The sequence below is a fragment of the Myotis yumanensis genome, unplaced genomic scaffold (assembly GCF_028538775.1).
Source record: "Myotis yumanensis isolate MYYU_CA2020_CCGP unplaced genomic scaffold, mMyoYum1.0.hap1 SCAF_14, whole genome shotgun sequence".
Lineage (NCBI taxonomy): Eukaryota > Metazoa > Chordata > Mammalia > Chiroptera > Vespertilionidae > Myotis > Myotis yumanensis.
The window spans coordinates 32,738,669-32,763,301 of NW_027223765.1; the positions used below are offsets into that span (position 1 = coordinate 32,738,669).

Sequence of the window (24,633 nt, forward strand, 5' to 3'; positions counted from 1 at the left end):
GAGACCTGAAGGGGGTGGGGCGAGGGAACAGCCAGTTCAAAGATCCTGAGACAAGAGCATGCTCCACCTATCCTGGGAACATTCCAGAGGCCAGTGTGGCTAAAGGAGGAAGTGAAGGGGCCGTATGGGGAGGAGGTTCGAGATGGGACCGCCCACAGCTTGTCCTGGATGTGTCCCCTTTACACCGTGGTCCCGGTATCATCAGTAGTCACCACCCTCCTTTTTTAAGGTGTCTGGGTCTAGATGATAGAGTATTTGGTCACATTCGGGGAGGCAAACAGGACTAGGGCAGGTTGGGAGGGTGTTATTGGGCAGGTGGGTAGGCGCCCTGGAGGATGTAGAGCAGGGGAGGCATAGCCTGACTCAGGTATTGCCAGATCGATGAGAACAAACTGGGGACTGAGAGTGGAGGCAGAAGGACTGCCTGGTAGCTGTCGCGGGGAGCTGGGGGAGAGGCAGTGTTGGGGAGATGTGGCAAGATTTGGGGTAACCTGTATAGTCTGGCGTGGTCAGGGGGCACCTGTGAGGGGCAGTGCACCATGGCAGTCCCTCTGGGGCATGGCACTGCCCGCAGCACGGGGAAGGCCCAGCAGATCCTGGTCTGCGTTGTGGCTGAGGCCATGGGGGTCTGACAGGGAAGGGACTTGTGGAGGATCCTTTAAACTGGATTCTCTCAGAAAGGGATTCAGATAGACCCACTCACGTTCCGGCCTCCATGGCTACCCTTGAGCTATCCTTGGACAGGATGTCAGTCACTTTGGCCCAAGCCCATGTCGGGCTCTGTTATGACAGCCTCTGATTGATGAGACATGTTTATTCCATTCCTAGAATGTCTGCACAGCCCATTTCAAACATTTTCTAGAGTTTAATAATTTGTATAAAGGTGAAATGTGCACATTAAAAACATTCCGACAATGAAAAAATATATCTGATGCCACGCGAGTCCCCTTCCCCCGAATCCCCACCACCGGGACCCCTCCCCACCGGCAGCGACACAACCAGCGTCTTGTATGTCCTGGCAAAAGTGCGTGTTCAAGCACAAGGCGCACTCATCGCTTTGGACCCCATGGGGAGCAGGCCATACGCTGTTCCTCACCTTGCTTTGTTCACTGTTTATCTCAGGAGGGAGCTCCTCGCCAGGGCCCAGTAGCTTCCCGCTGTCCCCTGGGCTGCACAGCATTCCAGTGGCTTTGTGCCTGCTCTGACCCTATTGTGGCCATTTGGGTGGTTTCCAATTTTTTTTTATCTTAATAAACAGTGCTGTGGGGTGGGCCTGCCTTTGGACACACATGCGCGTAAAACTGTACAGAGAGAGACTCTTGGGAACGGAATGGCTGGGTCCGAGAAAACATGCCTTAGGGTGTCACTGGAGGCAACGAGATCCTGCAAGGAGATGGCCACCAGGAAGGGTAAAAGCAAGTTATGACTCGGCTTCGTGGTTGTGGCCTGCCTAGCCGGTCATTGCCCAGAGCAAGCCAATGTGGGAGCCTCTCCTTTGTGGGGGGCACCTCTGGTTTTCCCGGACGGTGGTGGGAGGAGACAGGAAGGTGTCAGTAAACTGACTGTGGGCTTGGTCAGCATCCCGGCTCCCAGGTTTCAAGCTTCTTGGCCAACTTGCCCTTAAGGAGAGAAGAAAAAGCCGTCTTATGACTGGGCACCTCCTCAGCATTAGCTGAGCATCTACTGTGTGCCTGTCTGTGAGGTTCTTGTCTTAGGGCCGTCTAGAATCTGATAGTCAAGCCAGACTTGTCACTCAGGGTGACATCCAGTGTGAGAGGACAGCCGGGGACCCGCCTAGTCATCTGTGGAGCACAGGGAAGGCTTCTCTGGGAACAGGCGACGGTGTGCTTGGCATTGGAGAGGGAGCCACGGTGTGGAGATGGAAAAGTGCTCTCCCCGCTGCTGCCCATTCACAAGGAAGTCTTGGGCCACTGCCCAGCATGCCCTAGGCCTTCATTGAAGGACCGAGCTCTGGAGGCTGCCCGGGGAATGGCTTTTTGTTCTAAAGCTGCTGCGGCCGCCAGATCCACGTGCTTGGCAGGGCCCCAGCTGGGATGCAGTTGGCCGCCAGCCCTGCCTTATGGAGATGTCCATGTTCCAGGTGACCCCGGCCAGTAGCAGGGACTGGGGAGATTCTTTTGAAAGTTTAGGCTCTATTTTCTCTGTGAATCAGCGGGACAGTTAGGTGGAGTCCAAAGGACACTGGCTTTGGGAGTCAGACGAGCCTGGATATGGGGTGGCAGCTCTGCCCCCTGTTGGCTGTGTGTCTGTGGGCAGTGGGGTCCTCCAATCCTTGCTTTCCCATCTTAAAGGGGGGCAGATGACCTCTAGGCCCTGGGTCAGATGAGATAAGTAGGAAAGGCCTTGCTGGTATTACCACTGGGAGGCCCACTGATGTCGAGGTGACCAGCAAGGAACACACAGAGGAAAGCTGCCCCTTCTTAAGACTTGTTTGTGGAAATACTCCGTGGATTAGTCCAGAGTGACATGCAAACTTCCCATTCACCGCAGTTAAGTCCTTCCATTCACTCCATACATGTTTATTGAGGCCCTCGTATATGCCACATGCTGTTCTAGATGCTGGGGGCACAGCACAGAAAGGTCTGGCTTGGATGTTAGCTGAGTGGGAATTTTGGATTTATTCAAGGTCCTCACGTTGGAGCTTCTGTGGGGACATAAAAGGAGCAATGAAACTGTCCCAGAGCCATGGCCATGGGGCCATCCCACAACTGGCTGAGGCTAGGGGTGGTCTGGAAGGCTTTCCCAGCGGCATCCTGGGCAGGTGCCATTCATGTTTTACAAATGAGGAAACAGAGGCACGAAGTCACACTCCTCTCTCTGCCTCCCCTGCTTAAGAGTGGCCTTCAGATAGGGAGCTGACTTTCATTAGAAGGAACCCAGCATCTCCCAGGGGGAAGTGAGGGCTCTGTCTCGCAAGCTCCGTGGCCTGGAGATTTGGTGGGCAGGTGACTCCAGTGGGCTGGTGGGCAGGGCCCATGTCCCTTTGCTCAGCGTGGCTGCCCTTGGTCAGTACTGCAGCAGTCAGAGCTCTGGGCATTAAGTTGAATGGTCTTCTCTGCCATCAGCACCCTGTGCTGCCCTGCCCTGGCTTCAGGTGGCACCTGCCCCTTAGGAGTGTGTCAGTGAGTAGTTGCTTGTGTGCGTCAGCGAGGTTCTTGGGTTGCAAAAATCCAGGCTGTGCTGTGTGCTGCTGGGCAGGGCTGGTGGCTGCCCCGTGCTGATTGTCCTCCAAATGGTCTGCCTGCCTCCTTTTGAGACCTTCGCCCCCTGGAAGGGTAGGGGGAACCTGCTTAGGTGCCAGGAGCTGCTTTGGGCCTCTCAGCATCACGACAGCAACAGCTCAGGTTTCTCGAGGGCTGGCTGCAACCCTGGCCCTGTAGTTAGCACTTCGTGTGGGCTTCTCCTAACAACAATCCATGCAAGGCGGTAGGTAGGTGTTCCGCAGCCACCGGTGGAATACTCTGTCCCCATGAGGCTTACATTTTAGTGAAAGATCCAGATAAGAAACGGGCGAATAAAATAAGAGGCATGGGGCAGCTGCTGGGGGATGGTAGCTGCTCCCATTTTATAGATGAGACTGAGGTCTGGGAGGTTGGGTAATGAGCCCAAAGTCAGTGATTATATGGTGGAGCTAGGGGTTTTAACCCAGAGCAGAAGGGTCTGCTGAGAACCAGTCACATAGGAATCAGTACCCATTTTACAGATGAGGAAACTGAGGCTTAGGGGTTTGCTTAACTTGCCCGCGGTCAGGCTGGGTTGAACCCAGGTTCACCTGACTTCGGGGTCTGAGTTCATCTCCTGGTTGACTTCCCCATAATTCTGTGACGAGGGTGTTAACTATTTCCCGGGGATTCCAGGGCCTGGAGAGGACATGTGACCTGTGCAAATCAGCACATGATCTAGGATTTGAACCCCAGACCTTGGCCCGACTGACTTGCGGTTCTGTTTGCTTCAAGGCGCAACGTGCTGAGCTTGTCTTCTGGAATCAACAGCCCCGGCTCACTGAAGTGGGACCTTGCTCTCTGCCTTCTTTTCGTGTGGTTGGTCTGTTTCTTCTGCATCTGGAAAGGCGTCAAGTCCACGGGGAAAGTGAGTTGTGCTCCTGTCCCTCCTCCTCTCCCTCCCCTGCCTCATGGAGAGTGGCCCTCGCCAGAGAGCACCGCCCGCCCCACAGTCCTTTCCTGCCCGAAACTGGCCCTGACCTGGGAGGGGGTACGGGCTGATAAACCAGTCCTCGAAAAACAAGTAAAGCCCTGGTTTGTAGCATTCCCTCATTTGACGGTATAAAGACTCCCCCATGTCTGCTTTCAAGTTATTGATGGTTTAACATCCAGCTCGTGAAATTCCTGCAAATTGAACCATCAGTACAGCCACCTGCACAAGCTCCAACACACCGCTGGTTCCCCCAGTAGAGCAGATGTTAGCGGATAACTGATGTCGAGGTTGTAACTGATAAGTTAGCTGTTAATGAGGTTCTCTGCAGCTCTGTTGTTAAGAACCAGTTCTTAATGGACCCTTGCTTTGCAAAGTCCCCTGACCAGCACATCAGCACCCGCCCCCCCCTCCTCCGCCAGGAGCTCGTTAGATATGCAGACCCTGTGGGCCTGCCCTGGGCCTACAAACTCAGAACCTGCACTGGAGCAGTAGCCGACATAATCCAAATGCAATTGGGGGTCGATAAGCACTGATTTTTGCTGCTTAGTCAAATTAACTGAATTACCTTTCCAAAAACATTTTAGCTGGTAACTTAAGATGTTCCTTAAGGAATGCTTTCACTGATGATTAAGATGGTTGTTGTTTATCAGAACATTAACTGTAACTGAGCTGCTGCTGATTAATACGTTACATGATGACTGGGATGTTAGCTATTAACAAAGGCGGGGGTGGGTAATTAAAATAGTAGCTTATCATTAAGATGTTAGGTATACACAGATATATCTTGGCAATAACGAACATGTTAGCCTATAACTAAAATGTTCTGTGTTAACAGGGCTGAGCAATCACCTGCTATCTGCCTGGTGTCATGGCCGCTCTAATGACAGCGTCAGTGTAGAGGGTCTGTTGTGGTCAGAGGTGTGAGCCTGAACCCCAGGCACGAAGCCGTAGCGAAGGTGTTGGCTTGATCTGCCTTTACGTGTCCATCTACCATTGCCCCCCACCCCCCATTGTTTGCATCTTGGTAGGGAGAACATCTCTAAGATCAAAGGCCCCCACAAGTCAAAAGAGTATGTTAGAGTGGCATTTGAGGTACGGCGGTGGGCAGTGGTAAAGTCGTTCAGAGAAGGGGCCTTGGCTGCACCAGAATTTGGAATTACACAGCTGAAGAGCCCCTTGGGCAAAATCGTGGGTCTGAACAGATTCCAGCAGGGCAAGATCTGGGAGCCCATGGTTGCAGAGGAGTGTTCTCAGCCTGCTTCTCAGGGCAGAGCCATCCTGGGATCCTAAAACCCAATGTGGAAAGGAAGCCGGCCAAGCTTCAGAATTCTCTCCCCCAGCACCGCCCCCTCCCCTCACCCCTGCTAGCAGCATCCCCCCAGGTGGGCAGGAAGAGGGCAGCTTAAGTTATCCCCACAGCGCCCTGGAGTTCATCCACCTGGTTAGCCCATTTCGTCACCTCCTCTTTCTAAACGGTGAGGGAACTGGGCTGGGAGAGGGGAAGTGACTTGTCCAAGGTTGCTCCCTCACCTCGGCTCCTCAGTTTCCTCATCTAGAAAATGGGTGGTAGAGAAGGTTAAAATGAGGTGTGTTCGGCATCCAGCACAATGCTTAGCATAGACCACAGTAAGCGCCAATCCCTTCCTCATCCTGCCTCCATCTCCCCACATAGAGGTCAGTCTTTCAGGAAGTTTCTATGGAGCGCTGGCCCCGAGGCAGGAGAATAGAATCAAAGCAAAAAATAGTTACAGGCTGCATCTGTGGCCAGTTGAAGACGTGACTTGTCAAAGGTCCCCCTAGCCTGCCCCTAGAGACAACCTCCTCCTTAGCAGCCTAGGCCCCTAAGGGGCAGGTGTGGCTCCCAGAACAATAGCGGGGTCTGGGCGAGCCCCAGGAGCCAAGACAAAGCAGAGTGAGGCTCCACTGCCGGCCTCCTCTACCACCAGCCGTGGCCCCAAGGCTGGCCACAGACCAGGGTCACAGCCGCCTGGTCCAGGAAGGTGCCGGGCGTCCAACCCTCGCACAGGAAGTACAGTCCGTGGACCCAAAGGAGGGACGGTGCGCGTGCCTGAGGCTGTGCCTCTCCATCGCTACCTCCAGGGCAGCTCTTCCATCCAGAGCTTAGGAATAAGGCAGGGGTGCCAGTCAGAGCCAGGCCCGGTTTTGGGTCTCAGCTCCGCCCCCCACGAGCTGCATGGCTAGGCAAATCCGTTTCCCTCTCTGAGCTTCATTTTCCCCTTGTGTGACATGAGTTAGCAATGCCCTTCTCCCCCTGCCCCCAACACACAGGGTGCTGCAGCCCTGGGCACCGGCCCATGGCCCCACCTGCCCACGCCTTCACCCCCAAGGGAGCTCAGGGCAGCAGGAGGCTCGCCCATCTCTCTCCTGCCTCGAGGGCCACCCTCTCCCCACTGTCACTGGAGAACGAGGAAGAGCTATCCTTGCAAGTTTCCAGGGCAATTGGGCCACAGGGCATTTGGGTCGAGGGCTCGAAGGAGCCGCCGAGGTTTGCCAGCAAGAGTGGAAAACTACCACGTCCCGTGGCAAGGCCTGCTGGGCCATCGCCAGAGGGCAACTGGCAGCGGTTGGCCCCAGCCTCTCCCACCAGGATCCCGGGGGAGTCACGGAAAAGTTGAGAGAAGGGCTCTCAGGGGCAAAGTCTGCAAAACAAGGGTGGCTGTGAAGGGGAGCCGAGGGGAGGCTGTGAGCAGGGGAGGCTGTCCTGTTCTGGATTTGGGGGAAAATGCCTCAGTCTCCTCAGCTAGGAAGTGCAGGGCACAATAGCACCTACCTTTTAAGCTGGGAGGACTGCGGGCGTTAGCACGCATCCAGCTCTCAGCACAGTGCCTGGCACACAGTAAGAGCTATCTCAGTGCTTGTTAAACAAACTACATACAGGAAAACAAGGGAAGCCACCCCATCCCCCGTGGTGTCCCGTGTCCCTGACACAAAGCCCTCTGGCCGCGCCTGGATGCCCAGCCCAGTGGAGCGCGGCTGGCTTTGAAGTAGCCGCCCTCTGGGGAGGCCTGCTGTCAGCAGCTATTGTCCACCGGGTGTGGCCCACCCCAGCCCAGAGGTGGGAACTGGTCAGGGGCCTGTGCGCAGGAAGGGAGGAGCCGCGCTGGTTTTCTTCTTTCACCCCTTCGGGGTTTCCTGCCCTGCTCCCACCCTCCATTCCGCCTGCTTGTCCTTGGGACGTAGGGCTCTCTGCCTCAGGAGAAGAAAGTATGGGTGGCTGGGGAAACTGAGGCAGGAGTATGCCCACCGCCCTATGGGATCATCGGGAGAGTACTCCCAGCTCAGGTTTCTTGAGGGCTGACTGCATGCCAAGCGTTAGGCACCGTAAGCACTCTCACCTCCCTCTAGACACCTGGGAGGTAAGGCCCAGCTGCCCAGCTGGGCACAGGGGGTCCCAACCCCAGTCTGGGTGATCCCAAGCTGACACCCTCGGCCACTCACCCCCCCACCCCCGGAGGGAACCTCGGAGCTCACCTGGTCTGAGTGCGCCCCACTTCACAGGTGGGGCAGTGGAGCCAGGGAGGGACAGTAACTTGTCCCGCAGTGAGCCCGCCCCAAGCCCTCGACCTAACCCTAACCCTCCCCTGGGCCTTTGGGAGGATGGCCTGAACTGCCAGGCGTGGAGGCTTTCCACTGCTCTGCGTTGTCACCCGGAGGCAGGCTCTGGGGACGCATCCACTCTGCCACTTAAGTGCTATGTGACAAGCGATGGGCTGACTCTCTCTGGGCCTCAGTTTCCTCGCCTTCAGCGTGGGGCTAGTAATAAAACCTACCTCGAAGGGTTCGTGCAGGACCAGCTGCATATAGAAGTTGCCACACTCGGAATAGTGCCAGGCATACAGTAAGCACTGCATAAATGCTGCCTGGTGGCACTGACCACGGACAGCTGAATCAGACAGGCCCTGAGCTTCCTTTTTGGTTGTTTTTACACAAAAGAATGGTTGCTGCCTGAGAATTCAGCTTCATGGGGGGTTCCTGTGCCAGCCGGGCGAGGCCGGGGGCTCTGTCACCCTCTGTCAGTTACCTTCCTGGACCCCAGCACTGCCTCTTGCCCCCAACACCAGGGCACATTCGCCCTGTCCTCAGCCTTAGTTTCCTCACCTGTAAAACGGGTGCATTGGCTGTGTGGTGGTTCCTCCCTCGTCTCTAGGCCCCCCAAGGCCCTCGGAGGGAGCTGGGGGCTCCGTGACCCAATCTTAGGGCTCTGAGTGCAGATCCTGAGCTCTGCAGATGACCCGAGTGAGTCTCTGAGCCCTGCTGAGCCTCAGTTCCCCCCTGTCAACAGGTAGCCGGTGTATCAATTTGGGGGCCATGGCGAGCATGATGTGGGCTTGTGCTTGGGGAGTCCTAGCTCAGCCAATGCCCTCCTGGAAATGTCAGGCTTTCACTGTCCATGCAGCCACACACCTTTGAGCTACTTCCCGGCATAAACGCTGCCTGGAGTGTCCTCACCGTGAGGAAAAGATGGGGAATCTGCTAGAAGCGAGGCCACAGGATGTTTGGAGACCAGAGCTCTCAGACAGGAGAGAAAGTAGGGCAGGCCCTTGGGGATGAGTCATCTCTGGTGCACACCTTGCATCGACTGGGCCTGTCTGGGATGTGCAGTGTGACTCAGGGAAGGCTGTGGGCCTCCCGTATCTCCAAGGAAGTGGAGGGCCTTCCCCATCCTCGCTGAGGGGCCTTAGAGGCCTCGTTCCCTTCCCAGGGGTTCCCTTGTGCTTCCTGCAAAATCACAACGTTAGTAACAGGCCCCATTTCTCAAGGACCCAAGTGCCAGGCACTCTTGGTTATGCCAGAAGCGTCATCCTATGGAATCCTCGCCTCCCCTCTTGGTGATGATCTTCTGTTTCTCTTATCTCCATTTGACACATGAGGTAACAGGCCCAGGGAGGTTAAGCATGATGCCCAAGGTCACATGGCAAGTGAGGGGAGAGAGCTGGATTTGAACCCGCACTTCTCTGATTCTTAACCATGAGTCATACTAATAGTTGTAAATGTTAGCTAATAAGAACCAATTGCCATGTGCCAACCACTGGGCTAAGCCTTTTTCGTACACACTTGATCGTTTACTCTTATTTTGCATTTTCTATCTCTACCCTCTTTGAATGTGAGGGCAGGGATTAGTTCTCTGTCTTGTCCACCACTCTGTTTCCAAATATAATTATTTAGTCAACATTTATAGGATTTTTTTAAATAGACTCTCAGTAAATCTATGAGGCAAGTTCCTAACACCCAGGTTACAGGTGAGGCATCTGTGGCCCAGAGAGGTTAAGCAATGTGCCCAAGGTCACACAGCAAATGAAATGACAAGTGTGGCCACAGAATCCCTGCCTCGGAAAAGATGCTCTAATTTAACAGCGGCAGGAGGTGCCCCAGGCCCCCCCTAAACCCCTCCTTTCCCTGCAGGTTGTCTACTTCACGGCCACTTTCCCGTTTGCTATGCTGCTGGTGCTGCTGGTTCGTGGGCTGACGCTGCCTGGGGCAGGCGCAGGCATCAAGTTCTACCTGTACCCTGATATCAGTCGCCTCAAGGACCCACAGGTACTGCAGGGCAGCCTGTCCTCCCTCCTTCCCGGGCCGTGGTGCTGGGTGCACAAATCTAGCCAAGCCATCAGCCCCTAGTACTTTTCCACTGGGCGGGGGCAGGTAGTTCACAGCGCTCGTGGGCTTTTCCAGCTGTGTGTGTATCTTTGTCGAGGACTCCTGAGGCAGGCCAATTATAGAGTCTTCTTTAGGCGCTGCGCCAGGGAGGAGAGAGAAGTCTTTCTGAGCTAGTCTCTCCTTGGACCTGGCCTCCGCCTACACCAGCCAAGAGGGCTGCCTGGCGGGGGTGGGAGAGCTGTTGGCTTCCGTGGCCAAGGACGGAATTCAGAGTTGGTGACCTCTTAGAAACCTGAGGGATCAGTACTGAATGTTCACCTCTTGGCACTCAGCCACGTGACCACAGCGGGGTTGGAGAAAACCCTGGGAGATTTTATGGGCCTGTTGAAGGATCTTTTTGTCCCCAGGATCCTCAGCCTTCAGGTTGCTGCTCTGGGCCTCTTCCCCACTCTCTTCTCGCCCTGGGAGGTAGATGGGAGGGAGGTGGCCAGCATCAGAGGACAGCGTGGAAGGCAGCTTTGAGGCCATAAGGAAAACTTCCTAATGAGAGTTCTGGAGAGCAGCTTTGCCTGCATTAACCATTAGGGGATTCTTCTCCATTCCAACTCAGGGGCCCCAGACAATAACAATTACAGTAATGACAGCAGACTTGACTTACCAGGCTGCCATTGGTACTGTTCTTTGAACCTGCAAAATAGCTCTGTGGGGAGGGCCGTGGAACCCATTTTACAGATATGCAAACTGAGGCTTCGGGAGTCACATTAACTTGCCCACAATGATTCCATGGTTGGGATCCAGATCCATCTATTTTACAAGCCCAGTTTCTTCAACTTCTGGGGTTCCTTGCAGCTCAGTGTTGTCTTGAAAGGCACCTTGGATTTCAGCACAGAGACTCCAATTGCAGTTGAGAATCTGCACATTTTCAGGTGCAGTCCTCAGTGACCAGGTGGCCAGGGACCCACACTGCCTCCTCCAGGAGGACAGGTCTAATGGCTCTTTCTCTCTGTCTTTGCCCCCCACCCCTTTAACCCCCATAGGTATGGATTGATGCTGGGACCCAGATATTCTTCTCCTATGCCATCTGCCTGGGAGCCATGACCTCACTGGGGAGCTACAACAAGTACAAGTACAACTCGTACAGGCAAGTGTTGTGCCAGCGGGCCTGGTGGACCTTAGAAATGATGATGATGTTTAAAGAAAAAAGAGAAGTAGGGAGCGTGGCTTCCTTGTGTTGTGAATTAACTTGCTCCCTGACATATGTGTAACTTAGGGACTGTATGCTGCTGGGATGCCTGAACAGTGGTACCAGTTTTGTGTCTGGCTTCGCAATTTTTTCCATCCTGGGCTTCATGGCACAAGAGCAAGGGGTGGACATTGCTGATGTGGCTGAGTCAGGTATGGTGGTATCGGTGGCAGTGGTGGTGGGCACTGCCACCTAGTGTGTAAGCTGAGTACTGCAGGCATGAAGCCAGACCCCAGGGGCTTTGGAGGGGGGGGACGAGCCTGGTTTCCAAAACGGACCCCCCCCACCAAGATGTCCCCCAAGTACCAAAGAGTACAAAAGCTAAATTTTAAACACGTTCATTGCGATTTGGCCCAAGGGGTGGTAGAAACATGGGTTTGGTTACCTTGGGAAATATTTAGCTACTTCCGTGTGCTCTTCCCCCCTCCCCTTCCTTCCCCAGCAAACTCCTGGTTTCCGAAACAGAAACCACTTTCCTAACTCAGGCCCAAGCCAGCCACCGATCGGCATTCCATCATCACCTTCTCAGCTTTGGTTTCTGTATTTTGCACTTTGCTCCCAGCGCGCTCCCTCTAAGCAAACCCATTCATTCATTCCACTGATGTTTATTGATTTATTGAGTCTCTACTCTGTGTCAGGCACCACCGTAGGCTTGGGGTGGGGAGAGACACCGGGCGTGGCAGGCTGCCCTCTGGGACAGGACAGATCTGATTTGGGGGGGTGTTGTGAGGACACTGTCACCCTCTGGGCTCCCCAGGACACTCCCCTAGAAACACAGACTTCACAGCCTGGGGTCTTAAGCTGGGATCCTGGGGCTCCAGCAGGACAGTGTGGGAATCAGACTCATGAGGTCCTCAGTTGCTAGAATCCTAGAGTCTCAGAACCACCGTATTTCAGGTGCCTAAGTTCTAGGCCTGGCCATGATGCACTAAGTCCTGGTCCTGCAGCTTTAAAACTGCAGTGGCTTAGGCTCCCAGGATCCTCAAGTCCACCTCTCTGGCTTCTCTGCCCTTGTCCAGTCCTGCCCAATCCACTGGAAAGGTGGCCATCCATGGCCTGCAAGGTTTTGTTATTTTACACACCTCCCTCTGCTCCGCTCGATCTCCTCATTTCTCATGACCTCAGTGGGGCCTCTTGGAGGCTGGCGGGGGCCCTGGGCTGAGGTGCCTCAAGCCCTGAGGAGAGTGTAAGGTTCTGACACCAGGGACCACCACAGACCAGGGGCAGGCACAGCTGGAGTGTCACCGTTGCCCGTAGGACACAAATTGTGGAAGGGGGGCGGGGGGGCCAAGGGTACCTCAGCGTTGTGCAGTCAGATGTCTGCTGCACAGATGAGACCAACAGCCTGAGAGCCTTGGGTTCATCAGGGTTAGAGCTGGGGTCTCTAGGACAGGACCCCTCTGATATGAGAGTGTCCTTCCTCCCCGCTCCCTCCCCCCCACACACACACATGTGACAACCTCTGCCCCTTCCTGTATAAGAATATCTCTGGGCTCCCCTGGCCTCTCTGAGCTCCTGGGCCCTGCTTTCCTCCTCACTTGCAAAGATGCTGCCCTGCCCCATCCTCACACCCACACGTGCAGGCCAGTGTATTTCTCCACTGACCCCGGCTCCAAATCAGACCTTCAGCCGTCATTTTCCTGCCCTGAGAAGCCCCCAAGGCAGGCCCAAGACAATGCAGAAATATCCACACCACCCGTGAGCTGACAGAGTGGTGAAGGGAGGTAGCCACCTCCTTCACAGACGGCTTTTCTCCCCGGTCAAGGCTTGCAAACCAATTCTGATGGGTTGGGAATGGCCAGGAGCACGGAGTGCACTTGGTGGTGGGAGATACGTATCGATACGTAAGACAGCTCTGCGGGCAGCTGGGCACTCTGATGTGTGTGCATACCCTGTCGGCCTAAGTTGTTTCTTCCTCCCGTCCACTTCCAAGACATTGGCGCTTACTCCCCACGGTGATGTCTGAACACCAAGGCGATTATTTCTCTAATAAGCTTTTAACAAGCACCATATTGAGCCAAGTACATTTGAACGAGATCGTTATTTAGCCGAACGGAGTGCAAATGAAATGTAGAGAGGCGCATTCTCCGCCAACAGGGGCCTGCAGAGTGCTCGGAGCGGCCGCCGTCTCTCACAGGGACGTCTCTCTCTAGAGTTCACCGTGCGCTTTAGAGCGGCGCCCGGACCCGCTCCCAGAGGCTGGCTTGAGAAAGGCAAAACTGAAATACAGAAACGAGTGCGTTGAGAACCTTCACAGGCCCCGGAGGGTTGGGGGACGAGGGGGACGGTCCCATTTTACATCTGTCTCAAAGTGGGCTGGACTTGACTCCTCACGCAGAGCTGACGTGTTGGGGGGCCCAGGGCCCCAGCCGAGGTGGGAGCGTGGCTTCCTGGTCCAACTTGGGCTTTGAGGTTAGTACGAGCACCCTTTCCACCATTTCTTAGGTGCTAGTTTTCTAGGCGCCTGAGGACGCTCGGTCAGCATCGGGTTTTCCTCGAGTTGAGTGGACTCTGCATTGTAAAAGGGCTCACCCTTGAATGCCACATTTGTGTTTAATGCTGTGGGATGTGGTTTCTGGCTCCAATTTGTTTCAAAGTTTTTTTTCCCATTCTTAAACCATTCATGTGGTTCTGATATCTGCTTAAATATCTCGCCTCCAGCCCTCTTTTGTTGTTTCACGTCTCTTTTCTTGACTTTTTTTTTTTTTTTTTAGTTGTGGATTTTACTTTTTCTCCGTCTCGTGGACCCACAGGTCTCAGTTACAACCCAGTTCCTCCCCATGCATCTTCTCTCAGGTCGGCTGGAGACGGAGACATTTCTCACGTCTTCAGAACGTGTCCAGTTATAAAGGCACCCCCTGAGCTGATGGGGCTCCTGTCCCAAGCCCTGCCACCAGATTCCGTCGGGGTCCCCTCTTTAGAAACCGGAAGTTCTATGCTAGGGGAACTGTGTCAGCATCTGAGAATCTGAACATGGGACGGCTCCTTGGGAGCCATTTATGTAACCTGCCCTCACTTCTCAGGGAACCTGAGGCCCTGAGAGGGCCTGTGGTGACGTAAAGAGCAGATGGAGGAGCCAGTGGGATGAGGACTTGAATATAGGCCGGGGGTCTCCCAGGCCTGGCAGCCTGCCCCACGCACCCCTCCCTTCAGCGCTGGGCCTTGGCTCAGGTGGGTGCACAGAGACACCCCTGAGGAGACCTTGGCCCTGCAGGGCATGGTTCTCTGTTCTTTTTCCTTTCCACTCACGCAGTGTTTCAGTAGAAACCTTTTCTTTGCAGACGGGGATTTGGGAGTCAGGTACCCAGGACTTCTCCCCTTGCTTCCTTCCAGTACATGTTGGCATGGTTGCTCTGGTTGGGGGAGGGCGAACCTTTTCCAAGCTGGCAGAGCAAGTCCAGGCTCAGCCCCGTTTCCCACCCAAATAGCCAGTGTCCGCCCGGATGCTGGTGTGTGAGGAGCCCCTCGTGCTGCCGCTTAGGAGACAGATGCTAAAACAGGGCCCTGCCTGCGCGCCCGTGGGTCCCACCCAAAGCGAGACAGGCCTGGTCTCTCTCCCGGGCAGGCCCTCAGGCCCGGCTCCTCCCTGCGTTGGGTTTGGGAGACCCGCCTTAGACCAACGTGTCTTTGTATGCGCTCTGGTGCTGCGGGTCTCGGTGCTGATGTGTCTCCCCCTCTGCCCCTCCCCATCTTCTCTTCCCTTTAGGTCCCGGCCTGGCCTTCATTGCCTACCCAAAAGCTGTGACTATGATGCCGCTGCCCACTTTTTGGTCCATTCTCTTTTTTATTATGCTTCTCTTGCTTGGACTGGATAGCCAGGTATGTACCGATGGAGGGGCTGGCCCCAGGGCGGGACTGCCCAGGGGAAACCTGGTTCTGGAAAAGCCTCCTTTGCCATGTGTGAGGCGGTTACACCCTTTCCACCCTCACATCAGACCTGCCACCCCTTCGGCTAGCAAGGGTTCCTCTGGGAACCCGGAGTGGGAAAGTCCTCAGGGCCTCAGAAGCAGGACATTTGCCCGAAAGCTCAAGTTTTTTTACCTCAGCAAGGGCAAATGGACAACCAGGGGTGTGGTTAAACAAAGCCATAGGTGGGAACTAAAAGGGCAAGGCCGGCACAGAAACGGCACACTCCGTGGAGTGGCTGGGCAGGGCGGGGCCCAGGGTAGATAAGGCACAAGGGCAATACAGGGAAGGGGCAAGCGTCTCTGCTTAGAGCACAGGTGGTCCCTGCCCGGCCAGCACTGAGGGTCCTGAGTGGGGCTGGGGAAGCTCACCACACCCTTCTGTGCTTCCTGGAGCACAGGAGTCAGGGAGCTGGTCCCCATAGTGAGACCCTGGTCCTCCGGTGCCTCCTGAACAGCCGAGCGCGGGGAGCCTCCCTCAAACCACCCCGTCCTCCGGAGGTTCCGGCTCCTGCCCTCCTGAGGCAGAACTGCACTTCCTAACCCCCACAGCCCCTCCCTCCAGGGCCCAGGCCTCCACCTAATGCTCAGTGAGCGCCAGCCAGGGGCTGCATCTGCCTTGGGAGTCACACAGTTCTAAGCCCCCCAAGCTGCTGTGTGATGGTGGGCACATTTCCTCCTCCTCTGAGCCTCACTTTCCTCCTCTGGTAAATGGGTGTGATTGTATCTCCATTGCCTTGTATGAAGCACCAGGTACAATGCCTGGTGCAGAGCAGTCAGTGGTGCTGGGAGGATGAATAACATGAGCTCTCGGTCACCTGTCCCTGGAGATATGTGTATTTTCACAGGGGTCTTCTCAAGAGTACAGGTGTGACTCTGGAAGTGGGAAGCTGTGGTGTGCGGGGCAGGCTGGTCCTTTGCCCAGGCTAGTTAGAATCTTGCATGTGGTGTCTGCCACCCAGGGGCCAGCACCTGAGGGCAGTCACGGACAGCAGGCATTTTGCAGCCTCCTGTGTGGTCTGGGGGTCTGGCTGCCTCATGGAGGTTGTTGGTCATCTGAGACCCAGTGAGAGGTGGGGTGTGGCCAGTTCAGGAGAGGGCATTGCCGCCCACCCCGAGGGCAGCAGCATAAAGCCAGTGCCCAGGGTGGGTCCCCGGAAACTCAGAGGAAAGTCTTAGAAGGTCCCGCAGAGCAGAGGAGGCGGTCCACCAGCAAGGTCAAGAACAGAGCCAAGGATTTGGCAGACAAGGGAGCAGGATTAGCAGAAAAGACAGAATGAAAACATTTGGGGGATTGAAAACAAAATGCTCCCACAGTTGTTGATGGGCTTGAGCTGTGTAAACAGCAGGAGGGCTCCATTAATCATCCCTAGTTAATGAGTTTGGCCTTCAGAGGCCCCAAGCAAATGGCTTTTATAACTTTTTCCAGACCTCTGAGTGAAAGCAAAAAACAAAAATAGAGAGAGGTTAATAAATGATGAGGCCTGACATCGCCATGGGCCCAAAATAGGCCTCTTGGGCTACGGAAACTGCTTCCTGAGCAAGCGGAGGTGGTTTTATTCATTAGATTTTCGCCCCACCATGGCCGAGGCACTAAGAGACCATCAGTGAGCTCTCGAAGCCAGCCTCAGAGGGAGGCTTACAGTGTGGAGCTCTGCTGAGAGCCCTTACATGACCTGCCTGCTGTATCAGCAAGGAACGTGGTGGGCTTATGCCTGGGGAGCTGGGTGGGGCCTGGTGTCTCCAGTCCAGTGGCGTAGGTTGGCACCCCTCCTTTGCACCATGCACTCTGTGAACTCGGGGACATGACCGCCTCACACACCACCAGCACTGACAGGTCAGAGCACTGCCCTTTGAGGTGCTCACACGGGCCAGGCTTCATGCCAGGCTTTCTGTGTGCATGTGTGTGTGGTAAAATGCTCATCTTCACCATTTTGAAGTGTGCAGTTCAGTGGCATTAAGTACATTCACGTTGTGCAACCATCACCATCACCCATCTCCAGAATTTTTTTTGTCTCCCAGACTGAACTTCTGTTCTCATTAAACACTACTCCCCACCCTCCCTTTCCCCAGTTTGGCTCCCCCCGCATCCCACTCCCCCCCCACACATTAGCTCCTTAATCTGCACAATGTCCGAATCCAGGAAAACTGAGGCATAGAGAGATGAGGGCTCCCCCGGAGGCCACGCTCAGCTGGTTGATGGGTGGAGCCATGACATGACCCTGGGCTGCCTGTTCCCAGACCTGCTAGTTTGTCCCTCTTGCCTTCCCTTTGAGTTCTCCCCAAGTAGCTGCCACCCCTGGAAGCGCAGAGACCCACAGGCCACCTTGGTGGGGCCTCTCGCTGATGGAGGAGCTTGACGCTTGCTCATTACAGGAAATGCTCTCTCAGAACTTCTAACATTTGGGGGCCACTCTTTGGCTTATGAGCCATCGTACTGCTGAGCGTGTCTTGGTGAGAGGAGTAGGGACGTCGCCCACATGGAGGCAGGATCCTGTGGATGTCTGGCCTGCCCGAGGGGACACAGTTTGTGAACAAACATCACAAGACGAGGGCCGGACCCCCTGTCCCAGGAGTCCCCCCTCTCAGGCCCTGATATGTGTTAAAACCAGTTCATCACCCCATTGCCAGTTCACTCTCATGGGTTCACATCTGTCTCAGCATCCCTGCTGAGCAGGCAAGGCCCTCCCATTTTACAGAGGGAGAAACTGAGGCTTGGAGAAGTCAGGGTCACATAGCGATTAAGTGTGTGAAGGGGCTGGTGGGGAGGGAGTGAGGAGACGGTGTTCTCCGGCAACACAGGCCACTTGAAAAAGAGGGGCTCGTGCAAGTCTTGGCCCTGACTCCCATGATCTTCCCGTCTGTAATTTCCCATCTCAAAAAAAAGAGCGAACCTTTGTTTTTAAATTCCTACTGAGGCTAACATTTGAGCTGCAGGTTTGCTATTATTCGGTAGTAATTTAGGTTCAAAGCCCCTTCAGCAGACACATCAATGAGAGGTCGAAAAATCAGCGCCTTGTATTTGGGCTCCTTTCAAGAGCCTCTTGCTCCTCTTTTCCCTGAATCCCTGGCAACAAAGAGGCATTTATTTCTCCTGCCCCTTCAGCACATGAAAGGGACCTGTTCCTCTTTGTATTCCCTGCTCCTCCGCCATGCGTCCCAGAGGAGTACGTGGTTGGAGTCGTCTTGTAGGAACATTCCTTCCCAGCAGCCTCTCCCAGATGAAAGAACAGAACTTAAAGGACTCAGATGGGCCTCAGGGGGTGTGTCGGTGGGCAGGGCAGTTTGTCTGTGGCCATCAAATGTAAAACAAGGCTAGGAGCCCTTTCATCCTGAAGTTTTACTTGTGCACATGAGCCTCAAGAGAAATGGAGGGAAGAGTCCTTGCCCAGGTCAGTAGCTGCAGAGGCTGGAAGCCACCTGTTGGCACTGGTTAGGTCTCTGACGACATGTGTCCACGGGATGGAGTTTTAAGCTGTCATTTAAAACACAAGGCAGCTGTCCATGTAATGCTCTGGGTCTCCAAGATAAATTATTAGGTGCAATGATGGGAAGATTTAGAAAGATTGAGACTCATTCTAGAACATTACCACACATTTGGGATCCCAGGGATGGGGTCCCAGAGTCCACCGAGCCCTGGCGTCATGACTGCGTTGAGCTCACACACGTGGGCAAGTAGGTGGGCACACACACATGCAAAATTCTCTGTGGGCTTACAATCCCCAGAGAGTTAAAAACCACCATGTGAATCTGATGGGGAAACTGAGGCCCAGACTTGCCCTGCGTTACCCACCCATTTGAGCAACCCCAGGTGCCTGGCCCAGCTGGGCACTCGAGGCCTGGAGATGAGGGGGCACTACCCTTGGCTTCAGAGAGGACCAAGACCAAAGTGTGTGGAGGTTGTCTGGTTGACACACTTAGGCCTACACACGTGCCAGGGCAGCGGTCAGCATTGGCTTCCAAGGAGCGGTCATTCTTGAGCTGAGTCTTGACTGATGAGGGAAAGGCGTGCTGGTGGCAGAGCGAGCCTCGGCAGAGATGCGAGCTGTGGAATACGGGGAGGACTGTGCATGGGCCACCGCAGCCTGACCACAGGCCGAGCCCCAAGGCCGGTTCACACGCTTGGACTTGACCCCACCGGCTGACTGCGGTGCCGCGCTCCTCTCTCCAAGCACAGGGAGGTGCTGGACATCGGCTGCTCAACCTCTCTCTTTTCCCCTCCAGTTTGTTGAAGTTGAAGGACAGATCACATCCTTGGTTGATCTTTACCCATCCTTCCTAAGGAAGGGTTTCCGTCGGGAAATCTTCATCGCCTTGATATGTAGCATCAGCTACCTGCTGGGGCTGACGATGGTGACGGAGGTAGGTGGCTCTCACTTGGCACAAAGGGCCTCCCCTCGTAGGGATCTTGGTGCCCCAAGAACTCAGCAGTTTGAGGCCATACCACCTCCCTGGTCCCCCCAACAGCTGGATGAGTGACGGATGGGCAATCTAGCCCCACCCAACCCAGGGGTCCTGCCCTGCCCAGGGGCCTACACTGTGGAGGAGAGTCCAGCAGTAGACCCAATCTCCCCCCTTTCTCCTGTTAGCTTGGCAGCCCTGTTGCTCTCCGTCTTCCTCATCCTGGAAGGCCTGGGGGTGGGGGACCTCAGCTAAAATCCATGTTAACAACAGCTCTGCTCACCCTGACTGTGCAGCGCCCTTCTCAGGCCTGGGGGGAGTTGGCTCTCCAGGGTAAACACTGTAAGCAGTGCTGACCGAGGCCGGGGGATGCGCTGTTCAGAGAGTGGGCAGGGTCCAGAGAGGATCTGTTTAAAGTGGGACAAAGAAGCAAGAGAGGAAAGGAGAGGAGTGTCTGAGGCAGCAGTGGATCGGCACGTCTAGCAAGAGGTGGGCCAGGGAAGAAAAGATTCTTGTACTAAATAACGTAGGCGTGTGAGCTGAGCATAGGCCAGGGCATGCTCTCTCCAGTACCTCTCCCCACCCACCTCCCCATATCCTCCTGCAAAGGGTTGCATTGGCCCCCAAACTCAATTCAGGGTTTCCCATCACCACTTTTCCTTACTGGAAGCAAAAGTAAATTTATTTTTCTAAAAGTATCTGTAAGAAACCTCCCCCTCAAAAGGTAGATCACAAGTCCATACACTGAGCAGCTGGATGTTCCTCAAGTCTCCTGTTGGCCATGGCTGGTTTTAAGTACCTCCTTTGGGAGCAGGCTTCAGGGAACTCGTCATTTTTTGCTAAGGAAGACGTTGCTTTGCTGTACTTTTTCCGTGTGCGTGCGCGCGTGTGTGTGTGTGTGTGTGTGTGCGTGTGTGTGTGTGTGAGATTAAATTTTTCAAACATGAAGTGGAGTATCTTTATACACAGGTACTCTGTTATCATAGTCTTTGCCAATTTTTCTTTTGGGGATTATATTTTCTTTTACATTTTCTTATTTTTTTTTTTAAATATATTTTATTGATTTTTTACAGAGAGGAAGGGAGAGAGATAGAGAGTTAGAAACATCGATGAGAGAGAAACATCGATCAGCTGCCTCCTGCACATCTCCCACTGGGGATGTGCCCGCAACCCAGGTACATGCCCTTGACCGGAATCGAACCTGGGACCTTTCAGTCCGCAGGCCGACGCTCTATCCACTGAGCCAAACCGGTCTCGGCTACATTTTCTTATTGATATACCAGAGCTCTTCATATATTAAGGGAATTAGAAACTAAATCAAACTTCTGTTTTTTTCTTCACAGGGTGGCATGTATGTGTTTCAACTCTTTGACTACTATGCAGCTAGCGGTGTATGCCTCTTGTGGGTTGCATTCTTTGAATGTTTCGTTGTTGCCTGGATATATGGTGAGTACCGGTTTTTGCATATCCTCTCTCACGTCTCTCCTTTGGGCCTCACTATTTAGAAGCTTCGGAAACAGAATTCTAAGGGGAATGCATTCTGTGTTGAACATGAAGGCCTTTCCTGCCCTGGACTTTTCATCTGAAGGCGGCCCCTTCCCTATACACATAAATATTGTTGTAGCCACACTACAGATTCTCCCTGTGCTAAAGGTGCAAGGGGTGACTGTGTGTTTTGACAAACACATGACTTGGCTGTGCAAGGGGTCTATCTGTGATAACTCTGGGGCCGGGATGGTCTGCTAGACCTCCTTGAGACCTTGGATTGGTCAAAGCAGGTTTTGAGTGGGAGATGCCTGAGGTGGCCAAAAAATACAGGATGCCCAGTTACTTTTGAAGTAATTTCAGATAAACATCTGCTGTCCATGGGTCTATGTGCTGGGACCAGGATCAGGCCCCAGAGACCCCGCATGGCACTGAGCCCTTGCTCTGCTGCTCCCTGGATGGATGCTGGCATGGCATTGGGCACCGTGTCACCACCTGTCTACCTGTCTCTTGCAGGCGGTGATAACTTGTATGACGGCATTGAGGACATGATTGGCTACCGGCCTGGGCCATGGATGAAGTACAGCTGGGCCGTGGTCACTCCAGTTCTCTGTGTTGTGAGTTTCCTCTTGCCTGGCTGTGGGGAGTAGCCTTTTCTCACCTGCTGAACTGTTTTGCATTCACATCTGCTGAGCCCTATCCTGGAACAAGCCTAGCGACAGCCCCACCCGGAAAGAGGTGGGGCAGGCTGCTCGGAAGGTTATTTTGAGATGAGTTTTGAAGGATGAGTAGGAGCTTGTCAGGAAGAGAAGATGGGAAGGGGGTTCTTGGCAAAGGAACCAGCCCATGCAAAGGCAAAGGGTTCTCAGAGAGGAAGACATGTCGGGGCGCATCGAGGAACTCAGGGATCCGTGAGAGAGCACGTCATCTTTCCCCAAACCCTGCCAGAGCTCGCGAGCCCACTTCCAGCCCCTGGTTACGTTAAGCAGCCATTGGATGTCCCAGGGAGAGGTCACAGACATGGGAATGGGGTGCTCCTGTGGCAGGTACGGGTCCCAGGCTGGTACAAAGCTTCCTGGAGTTGGGAGAGCCCAGACAGCCACCTCCTGGTACTCCCCTGCCTGTCCCAGCCCCACACAGAAGGACAGGAACAACAGCAGGTGCCCAATGGAAGCATCTGCTGCCTAATGCTTCCTCCCCCGCCCCCCATCATCAATTCTAATGTAGATGGATTTGCTTTCCCATCAAACACACCATTAGATGGCGAGGATAAGTCATTTTCACATGGCGGTCATCCAGGACAACCAGGGGTAGACTCGGGGGCTGCCATTCTGACCAGAGCAGGAGCCGTGGGCCCATCCAGCCCAGCCGTTTGTGGAACAGGGGACCTGTGCACAGGCTTCGGGGCTCAGAGCTGACCCCACCTTATCCATCCCACTGTTCATGGACCCCAATGGCCACCGGTCATTTGTTGGGCTGAAAGCTGGGTTTGGACACCCATGTGGGCAAGGCCCAGGTCCACACTTTGTTCTGGGGTCTGGGTCTGGGTCTCAGAGATGGAGATGGGTTGGGAGGGGCAGAAAGACTTTCACCCACGCAGCTGTCATTTATTGTGCACTTGCTGTGTGCGCCTGGAACTTCACCAAGTGCTAAAGAAACGGGAACAACACACGTACCCCCGCCCTCACTGACTCAGGCTGGGTGAGCGCGGCGTGTGCCGAAGAAGTGATTGCACTTCTTGAAACTCCTGGCACCGCTTGTTAAGATCCCACGTGCTCTCTGGGAAGGAAAAGCATGGGTGCCTGGCTGAGACTGGGCAGGGCCTGACCGGGTAAGGCAGGAGCATGGGAGCTAGATCAGCAGCAGGAAGAGGAGGTGAGGGAAAAGGAGGTCCAGTCAGAGGGACCAGCCTGGCCTCAGGGCCTGAGGCTGAGGAGCGGGAAGGGGTCCAGGGTGGCTGGACTGTAGACGTAGAGGAAGGGGTGGGGGCAGGTGAGAGGGAAGGGGCCCAGCTCCTGGTGGCTCCTACCAGGCTGAGCTAGGACCGCGTCCTGAAGGCACAGGGCAGCCGCAGAGGGTTGTGAGGTGCCCAGGGCAGTGAGGTGTGACGTGGTCAGATTTGACTGGGGGAGGTCCTTCGGCTGCAGACTGGAGGAGGAGGATGTGAGGCCCCTGGGGTGGGACCTGCCTTGGTCCCAGAAGCCACCACCTCCCAATGGCCAGGACCCCCCTGACTGCCCCCATCTTTCCACAGGGATGTTTCATTTTCTCTCTCGTCAAGTACATACCCCTGACCTACAACAAAGTGTACGTGTACCCCACCTGGGCCATCGGGCTGGGCTGGTGTCTGGCCCTGTCCTCCATGGTGTGTGTCCCCTTGGTCATGGTCATCCGCCTCTGCCAGACGGAAGGGCCGTTCCTCGTGGTGAGCACTCGGGGCCCATCTGAGGGGGGGGCGAGGCGGGGGGCGGGGAGGCTGAAGGCCAGCTTGCTGGTAATCTGCTGTGTAACCTTGGACACGCCATTTCCCCTGAGTCCTGCACCCCTACCTGCCCTATGGAGGGGTGGGGATTGTAGGCAGAGGGTGCATGGGGGGGGGAGGGGAGACTGGAACAAAGTACAGTTCACATGGGAGGAGCTCTGGGGGGACATTCAGAGCAGGGCTGGAGCAGGAGGAGGAATTTGCCACGCAGAGAATTCGAGAAGGGAGGGTATGGGACACGGTGCAAGGAGGCGACAGCCCTTGGGCCGCAGTGGCACGCTCTGGGGGGTGGGTGATGAGGCTGGAGAGGTGGCAGCCGCTTTGGATGCCAAGCTCAGAGCTTTGGCTTTATCTTGGGAGCAGTGGGGGCTGCATTTCTGAAGCCCTGAGATAGGAGCCAGGAGCCAGGGAGGGAGCCCATCCCACCCTGATCCAAAAAGCCACCCACCTGTCTGCTGCCGATCTCAGAGGCCACCTCTGTCCCAGTGGAACCTGCAGCTCTCAGGCCCCCACCCCCCCTCCACCCCCCGCCCGGCCTCCCACCTCCTCCCAGAAATTCCTCAGACAATACTGTAGATTCCAGGGCACTTTCCAAGAAATCCTTTTCTTAGAATCTCCCTTAACCTTTGGGCTTGGGTGGGCTCCAAGATTGCACTGTTTTGTTCTGGGCTGTTTTTATTGTTATTCTCTTAAAAATCTGGAGCCAGGATGTCCTGGGGCCCTGGCTCCCCTTGGACTGGGTGGGTTTCCTTATGGGCAGGCGAATGGCCTGGAGGTGTTGGGGGGAGAGAGGCCTGGCAGAAAGTGACCAGCCTTCCCCAGGCAGAGGAAGTAAGCAGGGCCGTGCCAGGGAGGAAAGCATGGCGCTCGGCCTGGGGTGTTCCTGCAGCTTCGGCTCCTTGTATTTCCTCAGAGGACACAGGGGAAGACCCAGTATTCAGCCAGACTGGCCCTTTTATTTGTTAAAGTATTGAAATACTGAGCCCGGGGACATACAGGCAATAGCTACTGCCCTGAGCCCTCCGGGTATATACACATACACGACATCAACCCAGCCCCTCCCCGGGAATTCCCAGAATGGCCCTACCATCCTGAAACTGAAGGGTTACTTGGAAGCATAGCAGAGGGGCTTGAATGTCTGTTCTGATTGGTCAGTACCCAGAGCAATGACATAGTTCAACCATGGGGGGTGGGACACAAGGACACCCAACAGGTCACTAATTTGTGTCCCTTCAAAGTCTAATTTTATTTATTTTTTTATTAAAATTTTTTTAGTGAGAGAAAGAAACTTTGATTGGTTGCCTCCTGCACACGCCCCAACC

At 54.9% G+C, this 24,633-nt stretch overlaps 1 protein-coding gene across 4 annotated transcripts in view; it reads left to right on the top strand.

Moving 5' to 3' along the window:
- Window positions 1-24,633, top strand: part of SLC6A6 (solute carrier family 6 member 6) — an 80,917-nt gene that overhangs the window by 50,950 nt on the left and 5,334 nt on the right. For all 4 annotated transcript variants that reach the window (XM_070433550.1, XM_070433548.1, XM_070433547.1 and 1 more), the window contains 9 exons: window positions 3,978-4,110; window positions 9,601-9,735; window positions 10,833-10,936; window positions 11,066-11,190; window positions 14,745-14,857; window positions 19,168-19,305; window positions 20,688-20,790; window positions 21,346-21,446; window positions 23,084-23,254. In XM_070433550.1, the coding sequence (XP_070289651.1) occupies window positions 3,978-4,110; window positions 9,601-9,735; window positions 10,833-10,936; window positions 11,066-11,190; window positions 14,745-14,857; window positions 19,168-19,305; window positions 20,688-20,790; window positions 21,346-21,446; window positions 23,084-23,254 (1,123 nt within the window). The remainder of the gene's footprint in view (window positions 1-3,977; window positions 4,111-9,600; window positions 9,736-10,832; window positions 10,937-11,065; window positions 11,191-14,744; window positions 14,858-19,167; window positions 19,306-20,687; window positions 20,791-21,345; window positions 21,447-23,083; window positions 23,255-24,633) is intronic.